The sequence below is a fragment of the Terrapene carolina genome, unplaced genomic scaffold, assembly GCF_002925995.2.
Source record: "Terrapene carolina triunguis isolate 2854851 unplaced genomic scaffold, T_m_triunguis-2.0 Scaffold67, whole genome shotgun sequence".
Lineage (NCBI taxonomy): Eukaryota > Metazoa > Chordata > Testudines > Emydidae > Terrapene > Terrapene triunguis.
The window spans coordinates 33,844,413-33,866,898 of NW_020664418.1; the positions used below are offsets into that span (position 1 = coordinate 33,844,413).

General features: G+C 44.4%; 2 protein-coding genes across 2 annotated transcripts in view; one reads left to right on the top strand and one right to left on the bottom strand.

Annotated features, from left to right (window-relative positions):
* Positions 1-971: 971 nt before the first annotated feature.
* Positions 972-13,074, top strand: HDC (histidine decarboxylase). Its single transcript, XM_024193885.2, has 12 exons — positions 972-999; positions 3,242-3,414; positions 3,943-4,056; positions 5,588-5,710; positions 6,868-7,002; positions 7,571-7,714; positions 7,981-8,047; positions 8,824-8,986; positions 9,102-9,192; positions 11,000-11,098; positions 12,030-12,131; positions 12,297-13,074. The coding sequence occupies exons 1-12, from the start codon at positions 972-974 to the stop codon at positions 13,041-13,043; spliced, it is 1,986 nt and encodes a 661-aa protein (XP_024049653.1). The 3' UTR covers positions 13,044-13,074.
* A 2,434-nt stretch (positions 13,075-15,508) lies between these two features.
* The window catches only part of SLC27A2 (solute carrier family 27 member 2), a 30,846-nt gene continuing 23,868 nt past the window's right edge, over positions 15,509-22,486 (bottom strand). The window contains exons 9-10 of the mRNA XM_026648310.2: positions 17,559-17,689; positions 15,509-15,864 (exon numbers count right to left, since the gene is read on the bottom strand). Coding sequence (XP_026504095.1) covers positions 15,688-15,864; positions 17,559-17,689 — 308 coding nt within the window. The 3' untranslated portion in view covers positions 15,509-15,687. The remainder of the gene's footprint in view (positions 15,865-17,558; positions 17,690-22,486) is intronic.

Here is a 22,486-nt window from a genome sequence, read left to right on the forward strand (position 1 = left end):
TGTCACAGCACCCCCGACCCCTGAGACATCCAGTCCCGTCTCACATTTATTATTTGTCAGTATTACCAACCCCAGCCATTCGCAAACCATGAGGCAGGCCACCCAAAATCATGAGACTGTGAAAGGAAGGCAGGTAGGAAGGTTGGGTTCTTTTCATTTCCTTTCTCATTGTTGAGGCTTTAGGGTGCACTTGGGTCAGATTTTCAAGCTTTTCTTTCCAACTGTGAGCATTAGTAACATTTTCCCCCCCCCCAAAAGAAAACTGACTCTCACATCACCTCATGCCTCCAGGAGCTTTAAGAAAAATACCAAATATTTCAAGGCTTGCAAGAGTTGGCAACACTGCTTCTGGCTATTGGGCTATTAGGCAATTGTCTGCTGCAGCCCATCAAAGACTGGCCTAGCCCACGGTGTAACATGCTAAGGTTTAACAATACTAGGCTGGGTAGGAAAATAAGTGCCACTGAGACGGTTCCCAATGGGCACAGACAATGTGGAAAGGATTCTGTCTGCTTTTCTTTATCCCCATGCTGTGTTGGGCTGCTTTTGGAACCATCCTTGACACCCCCATCCTCATCCAAATTGTACATGAATGTGTGTCTGGGTTATTTCATGGGGAGTGATGTACTCTGTGGCTATTGACAGAGACTGAACACCAGGCTGCATTCCCAATAGTAAAAAGGGTTAATGGAGAAACAAATCATCTGGAGGAAATTATCTTAGACATCAAAAGAGTGCAGGGAAAACACACACGCACTCTGAGAATTACAGTGGGGAGGAGTTAGATACGTAGTTCCCACTACATTAATTTGCCTACGCTAACCCTTCTCTGAAATGCGTGGGTCTGGCAGATAAAGAGAAGTATAAAGGCTGAAGGATGAGCAGCCAGCAGTGAAGGAGGACAGAGCTTCCTGCAGCCAACTGAAGATTCACAGCCCAGATTGGAGGGGGTGACTTTGGAAGGAGCCATCATGGAACCAGGGGAGTACAGAGAGAGAGGTGAGTGAGGCAGATCTTCCTGCGGGCCTCTCCAGGCTATCCAAGTGGGTGGGTGGGTGGCAATTTGCTTACTGGGAGAAGAACTGTTGTGGGGCTGGGAGTAGTGCATGGCAGTCCAGATGGATTTAGGGTGACCAGATGTCCCGATTTTATAGGAACAGTCCTGATTTTGGGGTCTTTTTCTTATATAGGCTCCTATTACACCCCCCACCCCACCCCCTGTCCCAGTTTTTCACACTTGCTGTCTGGTCACCCTAGGTGGGTTCTGCACACTGAAGTGAACTTACACACACATACCCACGCAGGCTGACACTGTGCACTCGGGTTAATGGGAGTTAACACTGTAAAGCAGCAGGAGAGAGATTGGGTGGAATATCCCTTCAAAGATGAGTTTCAGAGGATGGCTCTGATGTCAGTTCATTTCCTTGCAGTTATAAATAAAATACTACAGCAGCCTACGGCAATGGTCCATAGCCCTGCAGTCTAGACAGGGCCGGCTCCAGCATTTTTGCCGCCCCAAGCGGCAAAAACAAACAAACAAACAAACAAACAAAAAAGCCGCAATCGGCGGCACTTCGGCAGCAGCTCTACCGCCACCACTTTGTTCTTCGGCGGCAATTCGGCGGCAGGTCCTTCCCTCCGAGAGGGACTGAGGGACCCGCTGCCGAATTGCTGCCGAAGAGGCCGGACGTGCCGCCCCTTTCCGTTGGCCGCCCCAAGCACCTGCTTGCTGTGCTGGTGTGTGGAGCCGGCCCTGAGTCTAGAATAACCTTATGGGAGAGGGTTGTGTTAGGTACTGTGGACCAACTGCCAGCCTCAATGACACCCCATGAAACCCTGCTGATGTCAGTGTGGTTGCAGAGGTGTAAATCAGGGCACAGCTCAGGCCCATTAGAACATGTCATATAGTTTAAAAGTCAGGCACACTCCATGTCTGATGCAGGAAAGGGAGAGTGTCTAGCAAGTGGAGAAGGAGCCCAGAGCCGTGATTGCTTTTAGGGAGTGACGGGATAGTCCCTGACCAGCACAGAGAGAGAGAGAGGACTATGAAAGGTTTGAGCATGATCTTTATTTCTCTGAAACACACCATTTCAGCCAATTTCAGTTGAGGCTGAGACTATATGAATATCCATCAGTGATTAGACACTGCGCCAAGTTACAAGGCACTTGAGAAATACTGTCTGATACTTAACACCGACATAGCTCTCTTCATCTGTGATCTCAGAGCTTTTTACAAACATGCTATAAAGGGCTCTAGGCCACTTTACAGATGGGACATGGAAGCACAGAGAAGTTAAATGTCTGACCCATTGACAGAAAGAGCCAGTTCAGAGCTGGGACCAGAAACCAGGTCTCCTGGCTCTGGGCTCCCTGCCTTTTCCAGAGAAAAGGCTGTTTTCCTTCATGAGGAATATTCAGAAACCCTTTGGGAGGCTGTTTCACAAATGCATCTCAGCTGTGGTGTGCACTGTGTGTGTTCTTAGGGGAACAGGAGAGTACAGGTCCACAAGGCTGTTATAAACTAAGTGTAGTAATTGAAACTATTACCATGGCGTCTGGTGCTCTCTTATTATATGGGCAATGAAACAAGTATATTGCCAAGCAAATGCTATCAAGAGAAGTTCTTCTTGGGGACAGAGAGAGTCTTAAGCAAACTCTCAAGGCACTAGCCAAAGTCAGCTTCTGAGGAGAGATGCATTTTTAACTAAATTCTAACAATCTGCACTGGAAACCCTGGGGCTACTTTAAAATGGTCACCGAAGAGAAGCGACTGCCAAGCACAGGGGTCCTTAGTGTAGGTTTCAATGTAGTTGGCATTTTAAGCATTTTACAGACATCAGTGGATTTCCTTTGTCTTCCTGACCTGCTCTTGAGTTAGGGGGGTTGAGATCAAGCACTTTAGAGTTTCCAGCCACTGTTCATGGGGGGACGCATGCCACTGTACCGTTGAAAGCCGAAGCCCATCACTCAGGATTTGCCTTCACTGGGTCACTCCCAAGAAATGTGTGAGATACAGTACAAGAAGCAGGTGACTTACAGGGGGAAAACGTGGCTCTTTTAATGTACTCAGTTGAGTTTTCCAAGCCTTGATAGCTCTGGAGTGTCCATTGTATTCAGTACTGCAGCTATGCATTGAGCAGTTTGATAACTGAGCCCTATCAAATGCAAAGAGTGTGTGTGAATTGCTATGTGCTGTTGTTCCTATGGCCTGACTTCAAAGGGCACATCCTGCCTCTTCCAGGGAAAGAAATGGTGGATTACATTTGCCAGTATCTGAGCAACGTGAGAGAGAGACGGGTGACTCCAGATGTGCAGCCTGGTTACATGAGAGCTCAGCTGCCAGACAGTGCCCCTGTAGAGCCAGACAGCTGGGACAACATCTTCAGAGACATTGAGAAGATTATCATGCCTGGGGTAAGAATTAGAGTAGAACCGGACTCAGGAAAGGGTCATTACCATCCAGTGTGAACATCTGCACCCCGGGGAATGAGTAGTTCATAGTGAACTCTACTTAATTAACTAGCACAGGCATTCTAACAGGGGAGAAGATCCATGGGATTACAATTAAATAATGGTGAAATCAACAAGTCACTCTTGCAGCAAACTCCATAAAATACAATTATAAGCCTCCCTGAATAATCTGATGTAAAATAAAGTTACTGTAATGGATGGTTGCCAGAGGACCATTATTTCCTGTTTGAAAATGTATGGCTGTATGTTTAATTTAGATAAATACTTCTGGCTTAGTTTGGAGTTTATCTAGTTACTGCATATTACTATCTTTTGAAAATGCTCTTTTGCTGTTAATGTTGAAACTTGCCGTTATCAGATCTTCAGCAGGGAGTGGTGAGACTTTTCCATCACATTGTTTTAGTTTATATGGTTGGTTCAGAGTTCTCTGACATTGTTCCTGATATAATTTCTCTGCATCCTCTGATCTAGGTTGTCCATTGGCAGAGTCCACATATGCACGCCTACTTTCCAGCTCTTACCTCCTGGCCTTCCCTGCTGGGGGACATGCTGGCTGATGCTATTAACTGTTTGGGATTCACATGGGTAAATAATGTTGTTTTTATATAGTTTTGAAATGCTGTTCCTTGGTCTGTGTTATGCAGAAGTCCAGACCAGATGATCATAATGGTGTCTTTTGGCTTTAAAATCTGTGAATCAATAAATTAATTTATTTACTTCAAACCATTTTAAGCTGTTTGCACAACTAAAATATAAAACTGCTTTAAAAAAATCTCCAATTTTTAGATGTCATAATTTCAATGAATGGCAGCAAGAGCAAGAATGATACACCAGTAAGGGCTTGTGTGCATATAAAGTTGTTCCTGATTTAACTGTTCCTAAATGACTCCATTGTGTGGATACTCTTAATCTGGAAAAAGAGGAGGGTTGCCAATTTTGGTTGGATGTATTCCTGGAGGTTTCATCACATGACAATCTTTAATTAAATATTAATCTTTAAATCCTGGAGACTCCAGGACAATCCTGGAGTGTTGGCAACCCTAAAAGCCTTGTGCTTATTTAGCTTAACCCAACTGGAGCTAAGCTAAACTACCTTAATGTGTGTTAACCTGCAAGTACAGACAAGCCCTAAGAGGCAAAATGACAAAAATCAACCGTTAGGAAGGCACCTGGTCCAGCTTCATGTTTCTCTTTGCTCTTGGTATGGAAGTAGCACAGCAACCTCCAGTAACAGTCCCTGTCAATTCCCTTGGGCTTATGTTGGTTTAGACTAGGTCAGTGGGAGTTTGGAGATCACCCTTTCTCAGCATGGAGGCTCACGTTGCAAAAGTGGTCAAAAGTTATTGTGTGTATTGCAGTAGTGATGAGATCAGGGGTCGGCAACCTTTCAGAAGCGGTGTGCCGCGTCTTCATTTATTCACTCTGATTTAAGGTTTCGCGTGCCAGTAATACATTTTAATGATTTTAGAAGGTCTCTTTCTATAAGTCTATAATATATAATTAAACTATTGTTGTATGTAAAGTAAATAAGGTTTTTAAAATGTTTAAGAAGCTTCATTTAAAATTAAAATAAAATGCAGAGCCCCCCGGACTGGTGGCCAGGACCCGGGCAGTGTGAGTGCCACTGAAAATCAGCTCACGTGCCCTCTTTGGTACGCATGCCATAGGTTGCCTACCCCTGGGATAGATGCTGTCCAACACGCTTGCAATCTGAACAGACAAGACAGACTAAGGGTGGGGAAAAAGGAAATGTTATTAAACATATTTTACAGATGAGGAACTTGCCTAAGGTCACAGAGGAAGTCTCTGGCAGACTTGGAATTGAATCCAGATCTCCTGAGTCCCAGCCTATGGCCTTAACCATAGACCATTGCTTCTCTCTCAGAAGTGCCAGTAACTTCTTTTGGGATATATGGGATATCCTCCCATTTTTCTTGGACATGAATGTCAGCATAACAATCCATGGCTTGTCAAATCCAAACTAGTCTACTGTAATGGATATTTTAAAAACTGTAGTATTGTCACTTAAGGAAAACATAGGGTATGAGGTTTACTATCAGAGGGTTACTATCAGAGGGATTAAAACATGACTGAGTCTATTTGTTCCAATTTCTAGGCCTCCAGTCCAGCCTGTACAGAACTGGAAATGAATGTAATGGATTGGCTGGCAAAAATGCTGGGCCTTCCAGATACGTTCTTGCACCATCACCCAGACAGCCAGGGAGGAGGAGTATTACAGGTAGGAGAGCTCAGTGGGTGTTTTGCAGAATTGATTCGCACACTTCAGAATGGCTATTCCTTTGCTCAAACAAAACTCCCTTTAGAAGTCAGTGGAAGTTTTTACCTGAGGTAAAGTTTCCAGGAGTCCTGTGTCCAATTCTGGGTACCCCATTTTAGGAAAGATGTGGATAAACTGGAGAGAGTCCGAGGAAAGCAACAAAAGTGATAAAAAGTTTAGAAAACCTGACCTATGAGGAGAGGTTAAAAAAACTGGGCATGTTTAGTCTTAACAAAAGAAGACTGAGAGGGAACCTAATAACAGTCTTCAAATATGTTAAGGGCTGTTATAAAGAGGATAGTGATCAGTTGTTCTCCATGTCCATTGAAGGTAGGACCAAAGGCAATGGGCTTAATCTGCAGCAAGGGAGATTTAGGGTATATATTAGGAGAAACTTTTTAACTCTAAATGTGGTTACGTTCTGTAATTTTAAAATCCAATTTTTATGTAGAACCATTGCATGATGGGTCCCTGAGTTACAATATAGGAGCTATTTCTCTTTGGACCTGTGCTATTGCGAAATGAGGCCAACACAACTTTTCCTTCTGATTTCTTCATTTCACATCATCCTTGTATGCTCCAAAATTATGTGAAACCACCTGGGGATAGTGGACACTTCTCTAGCGACCTTTCTTCATGCCAGTAACCCTGCCCCATTTACTTCAAGTCCTGTGTACTTTGAATGTGTAAGAATTGCAGGATCAGGCCCTGCATTTTTAACTGCTTCCATAAGCCCTCCTCCAATGCCCACTGAAGTCAATGGAAAAACTTCCACTGACTTCAGTGGGCCTTGATCAGGCCCATAATTTCTGTGGATTATACTACTTTATAGCCAAAGGAAAATGTACAGTACTTTCTTCTTGTTAATGCTCTCCTGCTCGTTCAAAGCACACAGCATTCAAAATGCATCACTTTCTGCTGCTGGCCCACAGAGACCAGCAGCACAATGGAGACGATAAGTGGGGTTCCACTGCACGTGAAATAACTTGTGGCAGAAATAAAATAGGGGATGGATAAGATGATTGCTTTAGTGACTAGCAAATCCATGCCAAACTAGCAAGAACGGAGGAAAACTCTTCTGGATATTCTGCAATTAATAAGCAGCTGTTTCTTTGCAGAGCACTGTTAGTGAATCAACCTTGATTGCTCTGCTAGCAGCGAGAAAAAACAAAATTCTGGAAATGAAGGTTTCGGAGCCAGATACTGATGAGTCCACACTGAACTCTCGTCTTGTTGCTTATGCATCTGATCAGGTAGGTTCCCACTGTTATGAATAAACAAATGAGCTCCTGTGTTAACAGACTGAATAATAACACTTTGCAATTTTATATCAGTAGTCAAAGTACTGTGCTGCTGTGAATGAACCCTGAGGTGGGCGGTGTTAGTCCCCTTTTACAGAGGGGAAGCTTTTACAGCAAAGTGAAGTGCCTTTCTTAAGGTCATAGTGGCACTAAGAGATCCCCATTCACCTGACTCCCAATCCTGCACTTAGCCCTTCTTCCTTCCCATTACTGGCCAAACCTCCCATGTGCTCCATCCAGAGCACAACACCTGAGAGATCATCTGTTTCCCCAGAACATACATATTGCCATAGAATAGATGCTGGAGCTGGATCTCCCTCACTATAAATGAGACGGATGTTCTTGGTAAGGGCCCCTTGTTTTTGGAACTTTCTCTTCTCCCTTGGTTCGTCTGTGCCCAGATTTGCTATCCTCTTAGGCACACTGCAAAGCACATTTCTGTTCTCTCCTTCCTACGTCTCCAGAGGAGGGAATAGAGTGAGGGAGCTGTATTTCTAGGCAGTCCTTTCTGTTCTTTTAGGCTCATTCCTCAGTAGAAAAGGCTGGCTTGATTGCTCTTGTGAAGATGAAATTTCTACCTGTGGATGAGAACTTTGCCCTCCGAGGCGAAGCCCTGAAGAAAGCCATCGAAGAAGACAGAAACCAAGGCCTAGTGCCTGTCTTTGTAAGTTCTGCTTTCGGATACTGACATATTGGTGTATTATTATTGTCCATGTAAAAATGTGTCTGAATCACTTTGCTACTATGGTAACAATAATGAATTCAAGGTAGAAATACATGTGAATAATTTACACTTTGGTCTATTCAAATAAGAAGGTACAATTTCCATTCTGACTGAATTCTTAGCCTGATTAGTTCTTGAATGTGTGGGTCAAAAAAAAAAAAGATTATTTAAATATCCCATCTTGACAAGTCTTTGTTTTCTTCCAGGTTTGTGCGACGTTGGGTACAACTGGTGTCTGTGCTTTTGACAGTCTATCAGAGCTGGGTCCAATTTGTAAGCATCTCTTTAACCATAAGATCATATACGGGCAGTAAAGGGAGGCAAGTGTGGGATTTTTTTGTGGAGCCAAGAGCAAACAGGAAACCACTATTCAGCTGACCTTTTAGGACCTGATTCAAAGACCTTTGGAGTCAATGGGAATCTCTCCATTAATGTCTGCAATGTTTGAAATAAGCCATTAAAATATGTCCTGTTCAAAATGCATGAAATTCACCCACTAGCAGAGGTTCCATGGAGGTCCCAGTCTGGAAGAGGTTTTGAAAGTAGGGGCTGGCAGGACATCATTGTGGCCACTAGGTCTATGTTTCAAAGGAGTGGGAAGTGATTGTGGATCCTACTCCAGCCCAGGTTCTGATTAGTGGGTGCAGAGAGACTGGTGTGCTGCTGCTTACATTGCCATTGGTTGGGTGGGGATTCCATTCTGCTGGGATCCCCCGATTCTGGCTTTGTGGTGGGGATGTGATGAGGAATTTCACTCACTATCAGTACAGATGACAGGACCTCAAACTTTAAGAGGCTGCCTTACAGAGGGGGAAGAATTAGCCAAGGTTCTGTCATGGAGAAGAGATGGGCCTATCCGGATCCAATCTTTTCCAGTGGATTTAGGTGTTTGATGCAGAAACATCTTTGAGATGGACTGGTCTGTCTTGCTTCCACACTCTTTTCTCTTGTGTCCTAAACAAAATGTAAACCTACTTCTCCAGAATGGAGAAGCTATGTGTTAACCCACTGAGCCACCATGATCCCACACACATTTTCTATTTCTCCAGGTGCCGCTGAGGGTCTCTGGCTTCATATTGATGCTGCCTATGCAGGAACCGCATTTCTCTGCCCTGAATTTCGATTATTTTTGAACGGCATTGAATTTGCAGATTCTTTTGCTTTCAACCCTTCTAAATGGATGATGGTTCACTTTGACTGCACTGCATTCTGGTGAGTAGAGCAAAACAATCAAAGTGAACGAACACTCAAAGTACAACATACAAATTGCAAGGTCTTCCTCTGAGGATTTTTTTTTACTAAGCACAATTCATTCTATTATTGATAGGGTCAAAGACAAATACAAATTACAGCAAACCTTCAGTGTTAATCCCGTCTACCTCAGACATGCCAATTCAGGGGCTGCTACTGATTTCATGGTAAGTAGCCATCTGAACCAATACTTTACATTTCCTACAAAATGTTTGAACAGAAATTGTCAGATTCCTAATACTCCTGGAGCATGTTTCATGTGATGATAAGAATATCTCTGATGCAGACTATAGAAGCAATCATAGTGAAGTGTTTAAATAGGGGAGCGTAACATGAGCTCTGGCAGTAAGTCTGCATTGAGAGTAAAATTACACAGAAACCCTTCTAGATCAAATATAGAAGCTAGAAGTGATAAATATAGATGCTAGTTAGGTTAATCAAACACCACTTGGATATTACAATCTTCTGTTGCCCTGGACATTTTTTGTCTGTGTGTACTGAGATATTGAGCCAGATTCTCAGTTGATCTAAATCAGTAAAGCTCAATTAACTTAATTGGAGCTACATTAAGTGACATCAGCTGAGGATCTAGCCCACTGCCTCAGCCAGAAAAAGGTCACTTCCGTGCAGGGGCGGCTCTATGTTTTTTGCCACCCCAAGCACGGCAGGCAGGTGGCTTTTGGCGGCGCGCCTGCAGGCCGGTCCGCTGCTAACGTGGATTCAGCGGCATGCCTGCGGGAAGTCTGCCGGTGCCGTGCCATCGGCGTCTCCTCCGCCGAATTGCCGCCGAAGCCGCAGGACCGGCGGACCTCCTGCAGCCATGCCGCTGAAAGCCGCCTGCCTGCCGCCCTCACAGCCACCGGTAGGCCGCCCCCCCGCGGCTTGCTGCCCCAGGCACACGCTTGCTGCGCTGGTGCCTGGAGCCGCCCCTGCTTCCGTGTAATTTATTGTCAGAACAGTTCCAGTTGATGAGGTTTTTACATGTTTGCGGGGCTTATTCTGTTTGTCTTATTCCTACTCTAAGCTACAACAATTATTCTGATACATGACATAGTTATGGGAAAACATGTAAACAATGGAAATTCCTTGATTTGAAACAGCAATAAAATAATAAAATAAATTAAAACTTCATTGGGCTTTAAATGCAGCTGTTGACGGTGGTGGGGAGTTAAGAAGCAAATCATTTCAGATCTAGCTAACTAAATCTGAATACTGTGTTACAAAATAATATTATATAAGACCAGTGTTTCAGCTATGTGCTCATCAAGGTTCTGAAAAAGGCAATTGTTTTCTTTCTTGGTCTCAGTATAGCTTATTTCTTTAATTAGCATACATTGCTCCCTCTGGTGGTTAATTTGGAGGCATGTAGTTTTGTGGATTCTTTGATATAGTTTCTTTTTTTTTAAATGTCGTCTGGTCCCTCCGTTAGATGGCTGCCATTGCTTTTTCTAATTTTTCTAGTCTCATTTGTCTCATTCATCCTTTAGGCCCTGATTTGGGAAAACATCCCTCTTCAGGACAGCAGCTAAGCACATGGACAAGTCAATGGGACTTAAAGTTAAGCATTGCTGTCCTCAATTGCAATGGACTAATCATGTTAAGTGTTTTCCTGAATCAGGATTTTAATCAGTTTATACTGCCCTCTGCACTGTGAACTGGAATAATAAAAATTAGTAATCCTTTACAAAAAGTTAGACACATCTAGGGCGCCAACCACTGTAATATCTGAGTGCAGTAGCCAAAATATAATGGTTTTTCAGAACACCTGGGAAAATAACTACATAGAATCTTCCTTTAATGACTGTTTGTTATGCCAATTTCCGCAGTCTTTTTTACTCAGGTCAAACTCCTTGTCTGAGTAAGGGTCACTCATCTGAGAAGAGGGGTGCAGGACCACACTTTATTATGCTGAAGTGGGACTCTCTTTAAAATGGTTTTTTTCAGCTTGTTGATGTGCCGTTGTTTTGTTCACAGCACTGGCAAATTCCACTAAGTCGTCGGTTTCGCTCTTTGAAGCTCTGGTTTGTGATTCGTTCCTTTGGGGTGAAAAAGCTTCAAGCCCACGTCAGACATGTATGTGAATTAACTGGACAAGTGTTAACATATTGATATTGCTTTTCAGCATCTGAGTCCATTAAACACAGCTGTGAGGCTGGCTAGCAGAGATCCTCTCACACATGAAGTTTGTGTATATCTGAATGCTATTGACAAATGTATGCTGCTTTTAGCCTGTTAGAGGTCTTGACTCTGTAGTTCTTAGGGAAGCAAAATTCTCATTGGATTTGCTAGGAGTTTTGCCTAAATAGGGTCACAGGATGGGGCATACAGATAAAATCTTTTTTTTCAATCCTCCACAAACACAAAGAGCTCTCCATGGGGAAGGGGGTGAGTTATGAAGAGGCCAGGCAAGCGGATCCAACACCCCTCTGCACTCCACAAAGCAGGACTCTACAGAGGCTTTCTTTGGAACAATGTGGGGGTAGTTCATGCAGTAGGCAAGGGGGGACTTCATGGTCAGTGTGTCTACAACTATACAAATCCACAGGCCTAAACCCCTGAGTGTAAGTACAGGAAGCCACAGTATGATACAGCATCAGCTGTGGAGTGTCTCTACTGGTGATCCACAGCCCAGAAGCATGGGGACAGATTCCATTCTCCAGTGTTCCTCCAGAAAACCCCAGCCAAGCCCAGTCATTCTAGTTTTGTACAGATATCAAGGGTTCATCTGTAAGGGTCTGATTCACAACCCATCAAAGTCACCGTCTTTCCATTGATTTCAATGGGTTGTGGATCAGGCTGTGAATGATCAGGCCAGATATTTTGGCAACTGGATGAAATCTTTATTACTTTGCAAAGCTGAGAACCTCAGTGTTTTGGCACTAGGTGTGTGAGGTTGTGGTTGGGGAGGGGAGTTGGCTTTATTTATCTACTTAATTTTGCATCTTATGCATTGTTTGTCATTCACGAGAAATAACCACTTTAAAAAAAACATTTTAAATTACAGGGCACTGAGATGGCCAAATACTTTGAATCTTTGGTCAGAAGTGATCCCCTCTTTGAAATTCCTGCCAAGAGACACCTCGGATTGGTTGTATTTCGTTTAAAGGTAAAGATGATGATGATTTGTATTAATTTTGGAATGGATCAGCAGTAGCCAGCGTCATGTCTTCCAGATTGATTGCTATGGGTAAGGGTTATATGAAGGAATGTAACAAGATCACTAGCAATTGTTACTGTAATATACATTTCTTCTTATATATTTTTAAAACAGGGTCCTAACTGGTTGACAGAAAAAGTCTTGAAAGAACTGAGTAAATCTGGCAGCCTCTTCCTCATTCCAGCTACCATTCATGACAAGTTCATCATCCGCTTTACTGTAACATCTCAGTTCACAACCAGAGAGGACATTCTGCGAGACTGGCACATCATCCAACAAACTTCAGCCCAAATCATTAACCAGCATTACATGCTGCATCCCAGCAACTCTGCTGATGGGGCCAAAATCCCCAACATAATAAGTAACCCCAGTCCTATTGCTGATAACGGTATTTCTCCGTTTCACACGGAGGTAGGCGAACACAAAGCGCCTTCCAGAAAGATAATAGTGCAGCCTAAAAAGATAGCAGTCAGTCCCACTACATGTGTGGTCAGTCAACACCTGGAAGCCCAAGTGGATCCTCTGGATGACTGCTTTCCAGAAGATGTCCCAGATGTCACCAAACATAAGTTATCCTCTTTCCTATTCAGCTACTTATCTGTACAAGACAAGAAAAAGACAGCCCGCTCCCTCAGCTGCAACAGTGTGCCAACCATCGGCCACCCAAAGGCAGCAGCCTCTGAGAAAAATGGTTCTCACCCAAGTGATAAAATCCTTTCCAAGCTGCCCAAAGAGGTCATGATGCTCAAAAAAAGTGCCTTCAGAAAACTGATCAAGTTCTACAGCGTCCCTAGCTTTCCCGAATGCAGCATTCAGTGCGGCATTCAGCTGCCTTGCTGTCCTCTGCAAGCAATTGTTTAACAGGCGAAACAGATTGGCCTCCCCAGGCGGAAGAGAACCAAAGTTTGCTTATTCATATGCAATATTAACCTGCTACCATGTTTGATAGAGAAACAATGTGAATGATCATTAAGAAAAGTCCTGTGCTTGTACCGAAGCAAAACACAGTGTGTATTTATTGATTAAAATGACAAATAAACCTCTTAAACCTGTTCTGTGAAGTTCCTCCTTCCAGACTGCGGTGGGGTTTGAATTAGATTTTGGATTGTTAATTCCTGCTTTGCCAGAAGGCTGTTCGTAGCTAGCAGTCTGGATTCGTTGCTGATTTAAACGAGGCACAATCCCACTGGCTTCAATGGGAATGCATGAGGTGTAGCTCAGCTCTGAATTTGGCCCATTTATTCCAGTGGCTTGATTTTGATTGAAAAGTTACTGGGACTGATTCACACCTGTGGGAGCAGGGGATGCTAACAGCTCCTCCACACTGTGCCAGAGAGAGGAGTTCACTCATGCTGCCCTTCCCAGGAGGGGCTGCCAGACAAAGGCAGCTTCAAGTCAGGGAGGGCTTTGCAGGAGCCCTGCCTGCATATCTATTCAACTAGTTATAGGCCCTCGCGGTAGTGGGGGTGGTGGGCAGCCTACACCATTGCAAACCCTGCTCCAGGCAAATTTACCATTGCTGGGCACCTGGAACATGTGCCAGCACAACCTAGGCAGGGACTCTGGCTCGGTAACAGAGCCAACGTTAGGCATAAGTAGAGCCCTGCCAATCCGTGGATATCTGGTTTATATCCGTAGATATCCGCATCCAGATGTGGATATCCACGGATCATTTTTGCGGAGTGCAGCTCAGATGCAGATACAAATTTTGTTTCCATACAGGGCTCTAGGCATAAGCAGACTAAGCAATTGCTTAGGGCCCCAAGCAGCTCAAGGGGGCCCCCTATTAATTATTAGTATGTGTTGTGTGGGGGGAGGGAATGGGGCAAGAATAATCCTGCTTAAGGGCTCCAATGAGCTAGCACCAGCTCTGGTCAGTAAGACCAAATTTTGCCTGAGTTACATCCATGAAGCACCAGTGGAGGCAAACTCCCCTCCCCCCCTCCCCCCGGGGTAAATTGGGCTGTACAGATATAAACAAGGGCAGCGTTTGGCCTATTAATCCTCTCCAGTGTTTCTCTCATACTGTTTGCCTGGCTTTTTAACCATAGCAGAACCTAACCCATCCCAAGAACATGTTTCATTATGGCGACACTAGCCTTCCACACAGCCCTATTAATGCCCCACTGTAACTCTGGCAAGGAAAATTCTTGCGAATTATTATAAAAATCAGTCCTTTTTAGCACATTTATTATTCGGTGCATTAAAAATACTTTAAAGCGAGAACACCTCTGCTACAATGGAGAAAAACTAATGAGAGCATCTAATCCAAGGTTCTGAGAGCAGATAAAACAGTAATCTTAGGCCTGATCCATACACACTTTGTGTACCTGTATAATAATGTTGTTTTGGGTGTGATTTTTTTTTTAACTGATACCAGTAAAAACCTTAATGTAGACACAGCTATACTGGTATAAAGGTGCCTTACGCCGGTATAGCTTAGTCCCCTTCCTGTACTGGAATAAGCTATACTGGTATAAGTACATTTATTCTGGTATAACTGCCACCACACTGGAGGGTGGGGGCGGGGCCACACGGGGGGGGGGGGGGGGAGGGGAAGATTGTACTGCTTTAGTTAGTGGTATAGTTAAACCAGTACGACTTTTATGTGTACAAAGGCCATGTGTGGTCTGCTCTTCACTCCAGGTGAAATCAGTTGAAAATGTGGTGTGGATCAAGGGTAACACATGACTTTAACTGCTTCAGAACTAAAATCCTGAACGTGAATTACCTGGAGTCATATAATGATTTATAGTCACTTCAATGTATTGGCAAAAAGCCTAACAAGGGACCCAGTTCTCTGAGGGTGTATCTGCAGAGATTGGGTGGCATTTGGACACACAAACCTAAAAAAACAACACTACAGCATTCTGATTTTATTATTTCTATGGCACCACAGAGCCATTCACGGCGCTATATGACAATCGAAGATAGGTCCCTGCTCTAAAAGAGCTTACGATCTACATACGTAACAACACAAGTCAGAGCACAAGTTGATTGTGTATGTGCCTTGCTAATTCAGAATTTCCTCTCCTGTTCCATTTTGAGGCCCTGACTCAGGAAAGCATTTGAGCACAAGATTACGCACAAGAACAGGAATGATAGTGCGCTAGGTCATGGAGGCTGTTCCAAGCACAAGGGGCAGTGTGAGAGAGGCACAGAAGAACCAGTGGAAGCAGGGAGCAATATGGTGATGGGAGTGGACAGCGTTGGGTTCGAGAGGAGAAGAGGAAGGAGCAGCCAGGCTGAGATGTAAGTGGAGGCAGAGTTGTTGTGTGTCCTGGGTGAAGGTGGGGAGTGTGAAGGTTAACACACAGACCACAGGGAAAAAGAAAAGTAGTTTTATGTAGATCGTGTCACTATTAAAACATCTCCATCACACAGAATTTCGGATACAGGCACTTGGTAACATTTATCAACTCACCAAAATGGCTTTTTGGACTTTTAAACTCAATAATGTGTTTTGAAAACTGAATATTCTAGAACAGTGATTTTTTGGACATACTCATAATTTTAGGCTACTGTTATTTATAGCGTTATAAATGTCCTGCGTCATCGGCACATACATCTTTTCTTTGTCATCCAGGAAATACAGGCCATCCCTGAGGACTGCTGGGTTGAAGCCCTCCTCCACTAATTGCACTTTACGGTGTTTAAAAGTTGCTGTGATCTCAATAGCATCCTAGAAAAAACAAAAAGGATACTCTGACATTGACAAGCAACCAACAGTGGGTGCTATTTTTAAAGCAGTAAAAGTCAAATCATTCAGAAGAAAACTGTCTTGCATTTTCTCCGAGTGCAATAGTTACATGAAGGAAAATGTAAATCCTACCTCCAGTGGTATAGACATTTAATATCTTTGAGATGTGGAACTCAGATTTGATGCAGCTCTGTAGCCTCATAGCTAGGAGTCAGAGACAAGCTAACAAAAATGTATAAGTACCTAAATTTACCCAAGAATTATTTCTGCAGGTTTCAGCATGTGGGACATAATCCTGGTTCTGGACCTTAGAAATGCTTGGGGCCACAGTAGCCAAATGCCACATAAGGCCTTCTGCACTGCCCCCCATCCTGAACAAATCTCTATGGCCTTCAGGAACGAGACCAGGAGACTCCTGTGAGCATACTCATGCATGTTCCATCTGTAACTTAATGAGAGACAATTGCTTCAGGGCCTGATCTAGCAAAGCACTTAAGCACGTGCTTAAAGTTAAGCCTTAAATTTAAGCATGTGCTTAAATGCTTTGCTGAATCAAGGACATACTAATGTCTATTAAAGAAACGGTGTGACAGGGTCTATAGCTTCTTTCAAGCCATAAAGGGTGCCTTGGAGCCATAACATCCCCCATCCCAAGATCTTGACCATCTGGGCTACAGCACAAAGTGGCCTCCAGGAACCAGAGTGAAGCCAACGGAAGGCTGGCTCCAAGGGAATCCTTCCTGGAGAGCAGGGAAGCTAAAACAAATCCGCTGGCTTCCCAAGGAGGCCTGGTGCAGTTAGGACCAGTTGGACCCTGTTCTGAGTTTAAGAGAAGAGGGGCGTGAAAAGGGCAGGATTTCGCTCAGAAAAGAAAAGAGAGGGAAATCTCTACAGGAGGTTAGGTAAGTCTCAGGGTGTTGCATCGTGGATGGGAAAGCACAGTATAGTTTGCCTCATGTGGTTATTTGTATAGCTATCCAAAGACAGAGGCTGGATTAAATAGTTTGGGATGTTAATATCTCTGTGTTTCTTCTGATGAACCATCCCAGTAAGTACATGGTCTTCTTGAGAGGAGAATTCTTTTATTTGTAATAAATAGATACATATAATCAAATTACCCTCAGGATTGGCTTCCTCAGTTTAGCTTAAACATTATTTTTCACCATGAATAATATAGAAAAGGAGGGCTGAGGTTGTTTGTTCATCAGTGTATTGAAATCTAGAAGTGTCAGGGCCCCTGGCCTGCAGAGTGCTCCAGGTGCGTGGATCCCTATGTCTGCAAGAGCAGTTTGCAGACCAGCACAGCCTAAGTTTGAAACTTAGCTCCCTTCGCTGTGTTAAGAGTACATAAGAGGAAGTCTGTATGTTTCCACTGAGAGACCTTTCTGTTCATAGGGACACACGTGATACATTCAGACACATGACAGGCATCCTGCAATCTCATGTGCTCACCCAGCTTTCTGGTTCTAGGCAGAATGGAAACATCGTGGGCCTGATTCTCCTTTCTCAGTGGTGTAAAACAAGTGTAAGCGAGGGAAGAAAGAGGACCTTAGAGTGCTGCCAGCATAATTATAAGTGACTGCGATCCTCATGGAAACAAGGGAGAAGAGAATGCAGACAGACTAGTGCCCTCTTTTTTGCAGTGAGGCAGGAGACATGTAGGAAGGCTGCCTTACCTGAATCCTTACAAAGCGAGGTCTTGCATAATTCGGTAGGAAGTCCACAACATGTCTGTATGTCTGCTCCCCATTAAATTCACAGCCCTCCTTTAGTCGAATGGATGCCATTCCTATTCTGCCTTCGTGACCTAGAGGAACAGTTATAGGCATTAATAATGGCTGATATCTAAATTCCTGTTGTATAAATGCCAACACTTGTGTTTCTCAGCGATTTCATTATTTAAAGATCTCTAATGGGAACAATACATTTATAGAACTGAGGGAAAACCCAACCCTGTGCAGGATCCCTCACACCACTTTAACCAGGGCCGGCTCTAGGTTTTTTGCCACCCTAAGCAAAACAAATTTTGGCTGCCCCCCCCCCCCGCCCCCGCCCCCCCCCCCGCCCCCCCCTGCCGCCCCAGCCCTGGGCTCTCCCCCCCCCCCCCACACCCCCTGCCGCTCCAGCTCTGGGCTCCCCCAACCCCCTCACCATTGCCCCCCACACACACCTCCTGCCGCCCCAGCCCTGGGCTCTCCCCCCACCCCCCGCACCCTCCTTCCGCCGGAGCCCTGGGTCACTGGTAACTTGCTCCCAGGGCAGGTCATTCAGCAGGAATTTTAGATGTGCACAGAACACAGACAGGATTGGTTCCCATATGGTTACAGAACTGCAGTAAAGTGGAACAATTTTCAGCTTGTGTGATTGGAGGATATCTGGATGCATATTATAAGACTGTCCTACATAAATGAGGAAAAGTTGAGGTGCCTTTATTATTCTTTTGTTCCACTCTTTCTTTCTATGGGGAATTTGCCAATGCAATATCACTGTCTTCCTTTTAAACAAACAAACAAACAAAAAGGCAATGGCTGTTGAAAATAGCAATTCCAGTCCTAATAACCACTGGGAAGCATTTCTTGCTCAATTTTATCCTACTTTTTCTACAGCAAGTTACAGTGGATCAGTATATTTGATTTGGGAGAAATGAAGTAACAGCTGCCCAAACTGAGCTTGAGCACTCCTGAATTTTGAGGTGTTCAAATCTGGAAGGCAGGTGCTGGAGGGGGGGGAGGGGGCTGTGGCTCCGCAGGGGAGCATGGCAGCATGTATGCAGCAGCGTGTCTGGCACTGTGCGAAGCCAGACACGCTGGTCTGAGTGGCACGGTAAGGGGGCTGGGGGGTTGGAGAAGGGGTAGGGGGTTCCAGGGGGCAGTCAAGGGACAGGGAGCAGGGGGGGTTGGGGGGGGCGGGGGTTCGGGGGGGCAGTCAGGGGACAGGCAGCAGTTGGATAGGCATGGGAGTCCCAGGGTTTGTCAGGGGACAGGTAGGGGAAGGTCCTAGGGGGGAAGTTGGGGGGGTCTCAGGAGGGGGCAGTTGGGGACAAAGAGAAGGGAGGCTTAGATAGGGGGTGGGGTCCCGGGAGGGGGCAATCAGGGGACAAAGACCAGTGGGGCTTAGATAGGGGGTGGGGTCCTGGGGGGCAGTTGGGGCAGGGGTCCCGGGAGGGGGTGATCAGGGAGCAGGGGGGGTTGGATGGGTTGGGGTTTCTGTGGGGGGCAGTCGGAGGGAGTGGATGGTGGCAGATGGGGCTACCCTCCTTCCCCGTGAAGTGTCCTATTTTTTGAATGTTTAAATATGGTATCCCTACCCTTCCCAGTGCAGCTCTCCATTCACAGCAGACTGCAGCATGAGGTCTCAGCTTCCTCACTCCCTCCCCCTCTTTCCTGTTGGTAGTGGCCAAGGGAATGCTGGGAAATGTAGTTCTTTCCCTGCTCCAGGGCTGGCTCTATAGGCAGGGAGCTAACCAAGGAACTACAGCTCCCAGGGCCCCCTGTTGGTTCTCAGCTCCCATGCTGGATTCCTGCCGCCACTGCAAATGGGCTGCCCCAAGCATGTGCTTGCGTTGCTGGTGTCTAGAGCCACCCCTGACTTTAACCCTTAGGCAGAAATTGCACTCAGCTGGGACTGAGTGAAATCTCAGAACTTGACTTTTAACACTGGGGTTAAGTTGTTGTGCAGAGAGCTTCACATGGGTTTTATGCATGGGGTGAATTTGATCCCTAAGTAGGAGAAATATGAACTCTACTGTAAATTGCTGGAAAAAAAGAACCAGGCAACCGAGCACAGAGCATGTCTCATTTAAATCTATCCATCCTCTGTTTGCCGGAAGCTGGGAATGGGTGACAGGGGATGGCTCACTTGATGATTACCAGTTCTGATCATTCCCTCTGAAGCACTTAGCACTGGCCACTGTCTGAAGACAGGATACTGGGCTAGATGGACCAATGGTCTGACCCAATATGGCCGTTATGTTAATCAGTTCTGGTATGTCTGGCATAAATGGTTCAGGAATGTACAAAATGGATTCTAATGTGGAATTGTTACAGATCCACAAATCTCCAGTATTTTTCTGCCTCCCCATCCACCAAGAGTTCTGTTCAGATACAGTCAGAAGCTGGGACTTCCTCTCCTTCCTCCTCTGCAAACCCTTCAGTAGCCTCCTCCCTAGCCCTTCCAAAATCACTCAGGATACTTAATGTACAGCAAATACTTTAACAACTAGGACAGGGAAGGAGGGGACAGAATGGTTTCAACGGGAGAACATCAGACCTGATATTTTAAATAAATTCCTACAGTCATTTCGTGACTAAATGGATGTTCAAACAGGGGCATTATGGAATTAATTTTAATCCATAAAAGAATAGAAAACCTGCTAGACCTGATTTTCTCATGCTTATAGTAGGCCAAACTCTGGCAGGTCCTGACACCTGCAACTACCACAAAAGTCAGCATTTACATTATACTGTAGAGCAGTTTAGGCCAAATTGCGTGAGGGTTACACTGGTTTCACACCCAATTCTTTTTGGATTTCATACTAACCTATATTTTCCACAGGTGAATCTTTCCCTCCAATCCTATTTTGTTGTTAATAGGTATTTAGAGCCAGCTTTTTTCAAGAGAATTCTATTCCCATTTAAGCACCAAAACAAGTGTCCAGATTTTTAAAATAATTCAGCATGTCAGGTACTGAGTTCCTTTGACAATCTGACCATAAGCATCACAATGGGAACTGCTGGGTGATGAGTGTTTTTGAAAATCTGCCTTCTATTGGGTCCCTAAGTGGGAGCTGAGCCCTTTTGAAAGTCTGGTGTCAACCTAGAGTGCCAAGCACTCTAAAATCTGGCCCTTATTGTTTAAAAAGGAATTTAGGAGCCCATTCTGCTATCTGCTACACCAGTGTAAATCAATGTCTAGATTTACACCAGGGTAACCAAGTGGTAAATATGGCCCATAATTCATTAATTGCTTTGCAGGATAAAATTTAAGCAAGGTATCACTTTAAATATGCTAAACATTATTCATTTGTGCAAGCGGCTGATAAATGATAGTCCCATGCTCTTTTGTCTCTATCAGGTCTAGTGAGTGTCAACAAAAAATACTGTAATTCTGGACAGTCCTTCTGGATTCTTTGCTCAAACTCATCCATCTGGGGTGAGGATGGAGAGGAATAAAATCCAGTCTCTCCTCATTCATCACCATCCAAAAGGGCTGTGCATTTGAGTTCTGCAGGAATCCAAATAACTGGGTATTTATATCTGTTACATTCTTGATGTTTTCTTGCCTGAGATATTGATTTCGGGGGGGGGGGGGGGGGGAGAAACGATGACAAAACAGCATAAGGGGCTGGTCTTTTCATGGTATTTCTATCACCCAGGAACACAAACACCATGGGGCAACTAGCCCTAGCAATACTACAATCTCATAAATACCCCCCAAGCATACACCTATCCTATGGTTTTCTGTAGTAGCTTTGCAGCACTGTAAAAAGGACAAAGACATTTTCACAAACAAATGGAGCCACATGAAGACAGAGCTAATATCCCCACAAAAGGCTTTGCAGCTGGCAGTCATGTTAATGCTTGACATAGGGCTGTGTAGAGGCCCCATTATCCAGACAAAAAGGGAAAGTGGCAGCTAAAAGCAGTGCAGAGCAAAAGAAAAAGATGTGAGTTTATTGAGAGCAATGGGCATATAGTTCCTCTTTAGCCACCATCGTAAGCATGTTTCTCTTCCTCCTTCCAGATCACCTGCTCAAAGAAGCCACCTGGCATTCAGATTTGTTTACTCATGTTATTGAAAGGTCTGGTTTGGAGCTTTATATTTTTGCATCCGAACACACTAGATTGGTTAGCTCTTCCCTGAGCTTGTGTATTTTATTTTGTGTGGTTAACTCCCAGGTGCATTGAGAGACTGAAATTACAAATATTATTTGTAGTATATAAAAACAAGTTTACATGCAAAAAATCAACAATTATATAATGCTGTGGTAAGAAGAGAACTGTTTTGAACAATTCCTATTGCTTTCCCGTAAGGCCAGTCAGTAATTGGATACTAACACCTCTTTTAGCTGGTTTTACAAGTCCAGTGGGAGTTAGGTTAGATTTCCCTCATCTCCTACAATGTAATCTGAGAAGAGGCTAAGGAACTCTGGACTATTCACATGGTTACCTGGCTTGTGAAATCTCTCCCATGGCAATTGTGTGTTTATCTCCATCTCAAAGGCAGGTGCAAACAAAGATGATGATTTAAAGAGACAAACCCTAATTTTGCTTTAGTTGTTAATGGTGATATGCAAAGAAATCTTGGTTCTTTGTCCTTTATGGTTTCTTTTGGATAAATACAGATGGCCTGAAACAGTGGTGGGTGGGCTAAGGGGTTTTGCTGGGTTTGGGTTTTGGTTTTTTTTTACCTTGGAAACATCAGGAATGTCCACTATGGTCAGCCCTGCTTTGGCTAGAGGAATTACTGGATGTGTCAGAGATTGTATTGGGAATTCTCACACTTTCAAGAAATAGATCGGGGAGTGAAATCTTTAATAAAGACTTCCTAATTCCAAAGCATTGATTAGCCATTGAAACTACACACATCTGAAGAAGTGGTCATA

Coding starts and splice junctions, on each gene's coding strand:
- HDC (XM_024193885.2), top strand. CDS start 972: ATGGAACCAGGGGAGTACAGAGAGAGAG. Junction 7,003..7,570: donor TTGCTTATGCATCTGATCAG/GTAGGTTCCCAC, acceptor CTGTTCTTTTAG/GCTCATTCCTCAGTAGAAAA. Junction 8,987..9,101: donor TTTGACTGCACTGCATTCTG/GTGAGTAGAGCA, acceptor TATTATTGATAG/GGTCAAAGACAAATACAAAT.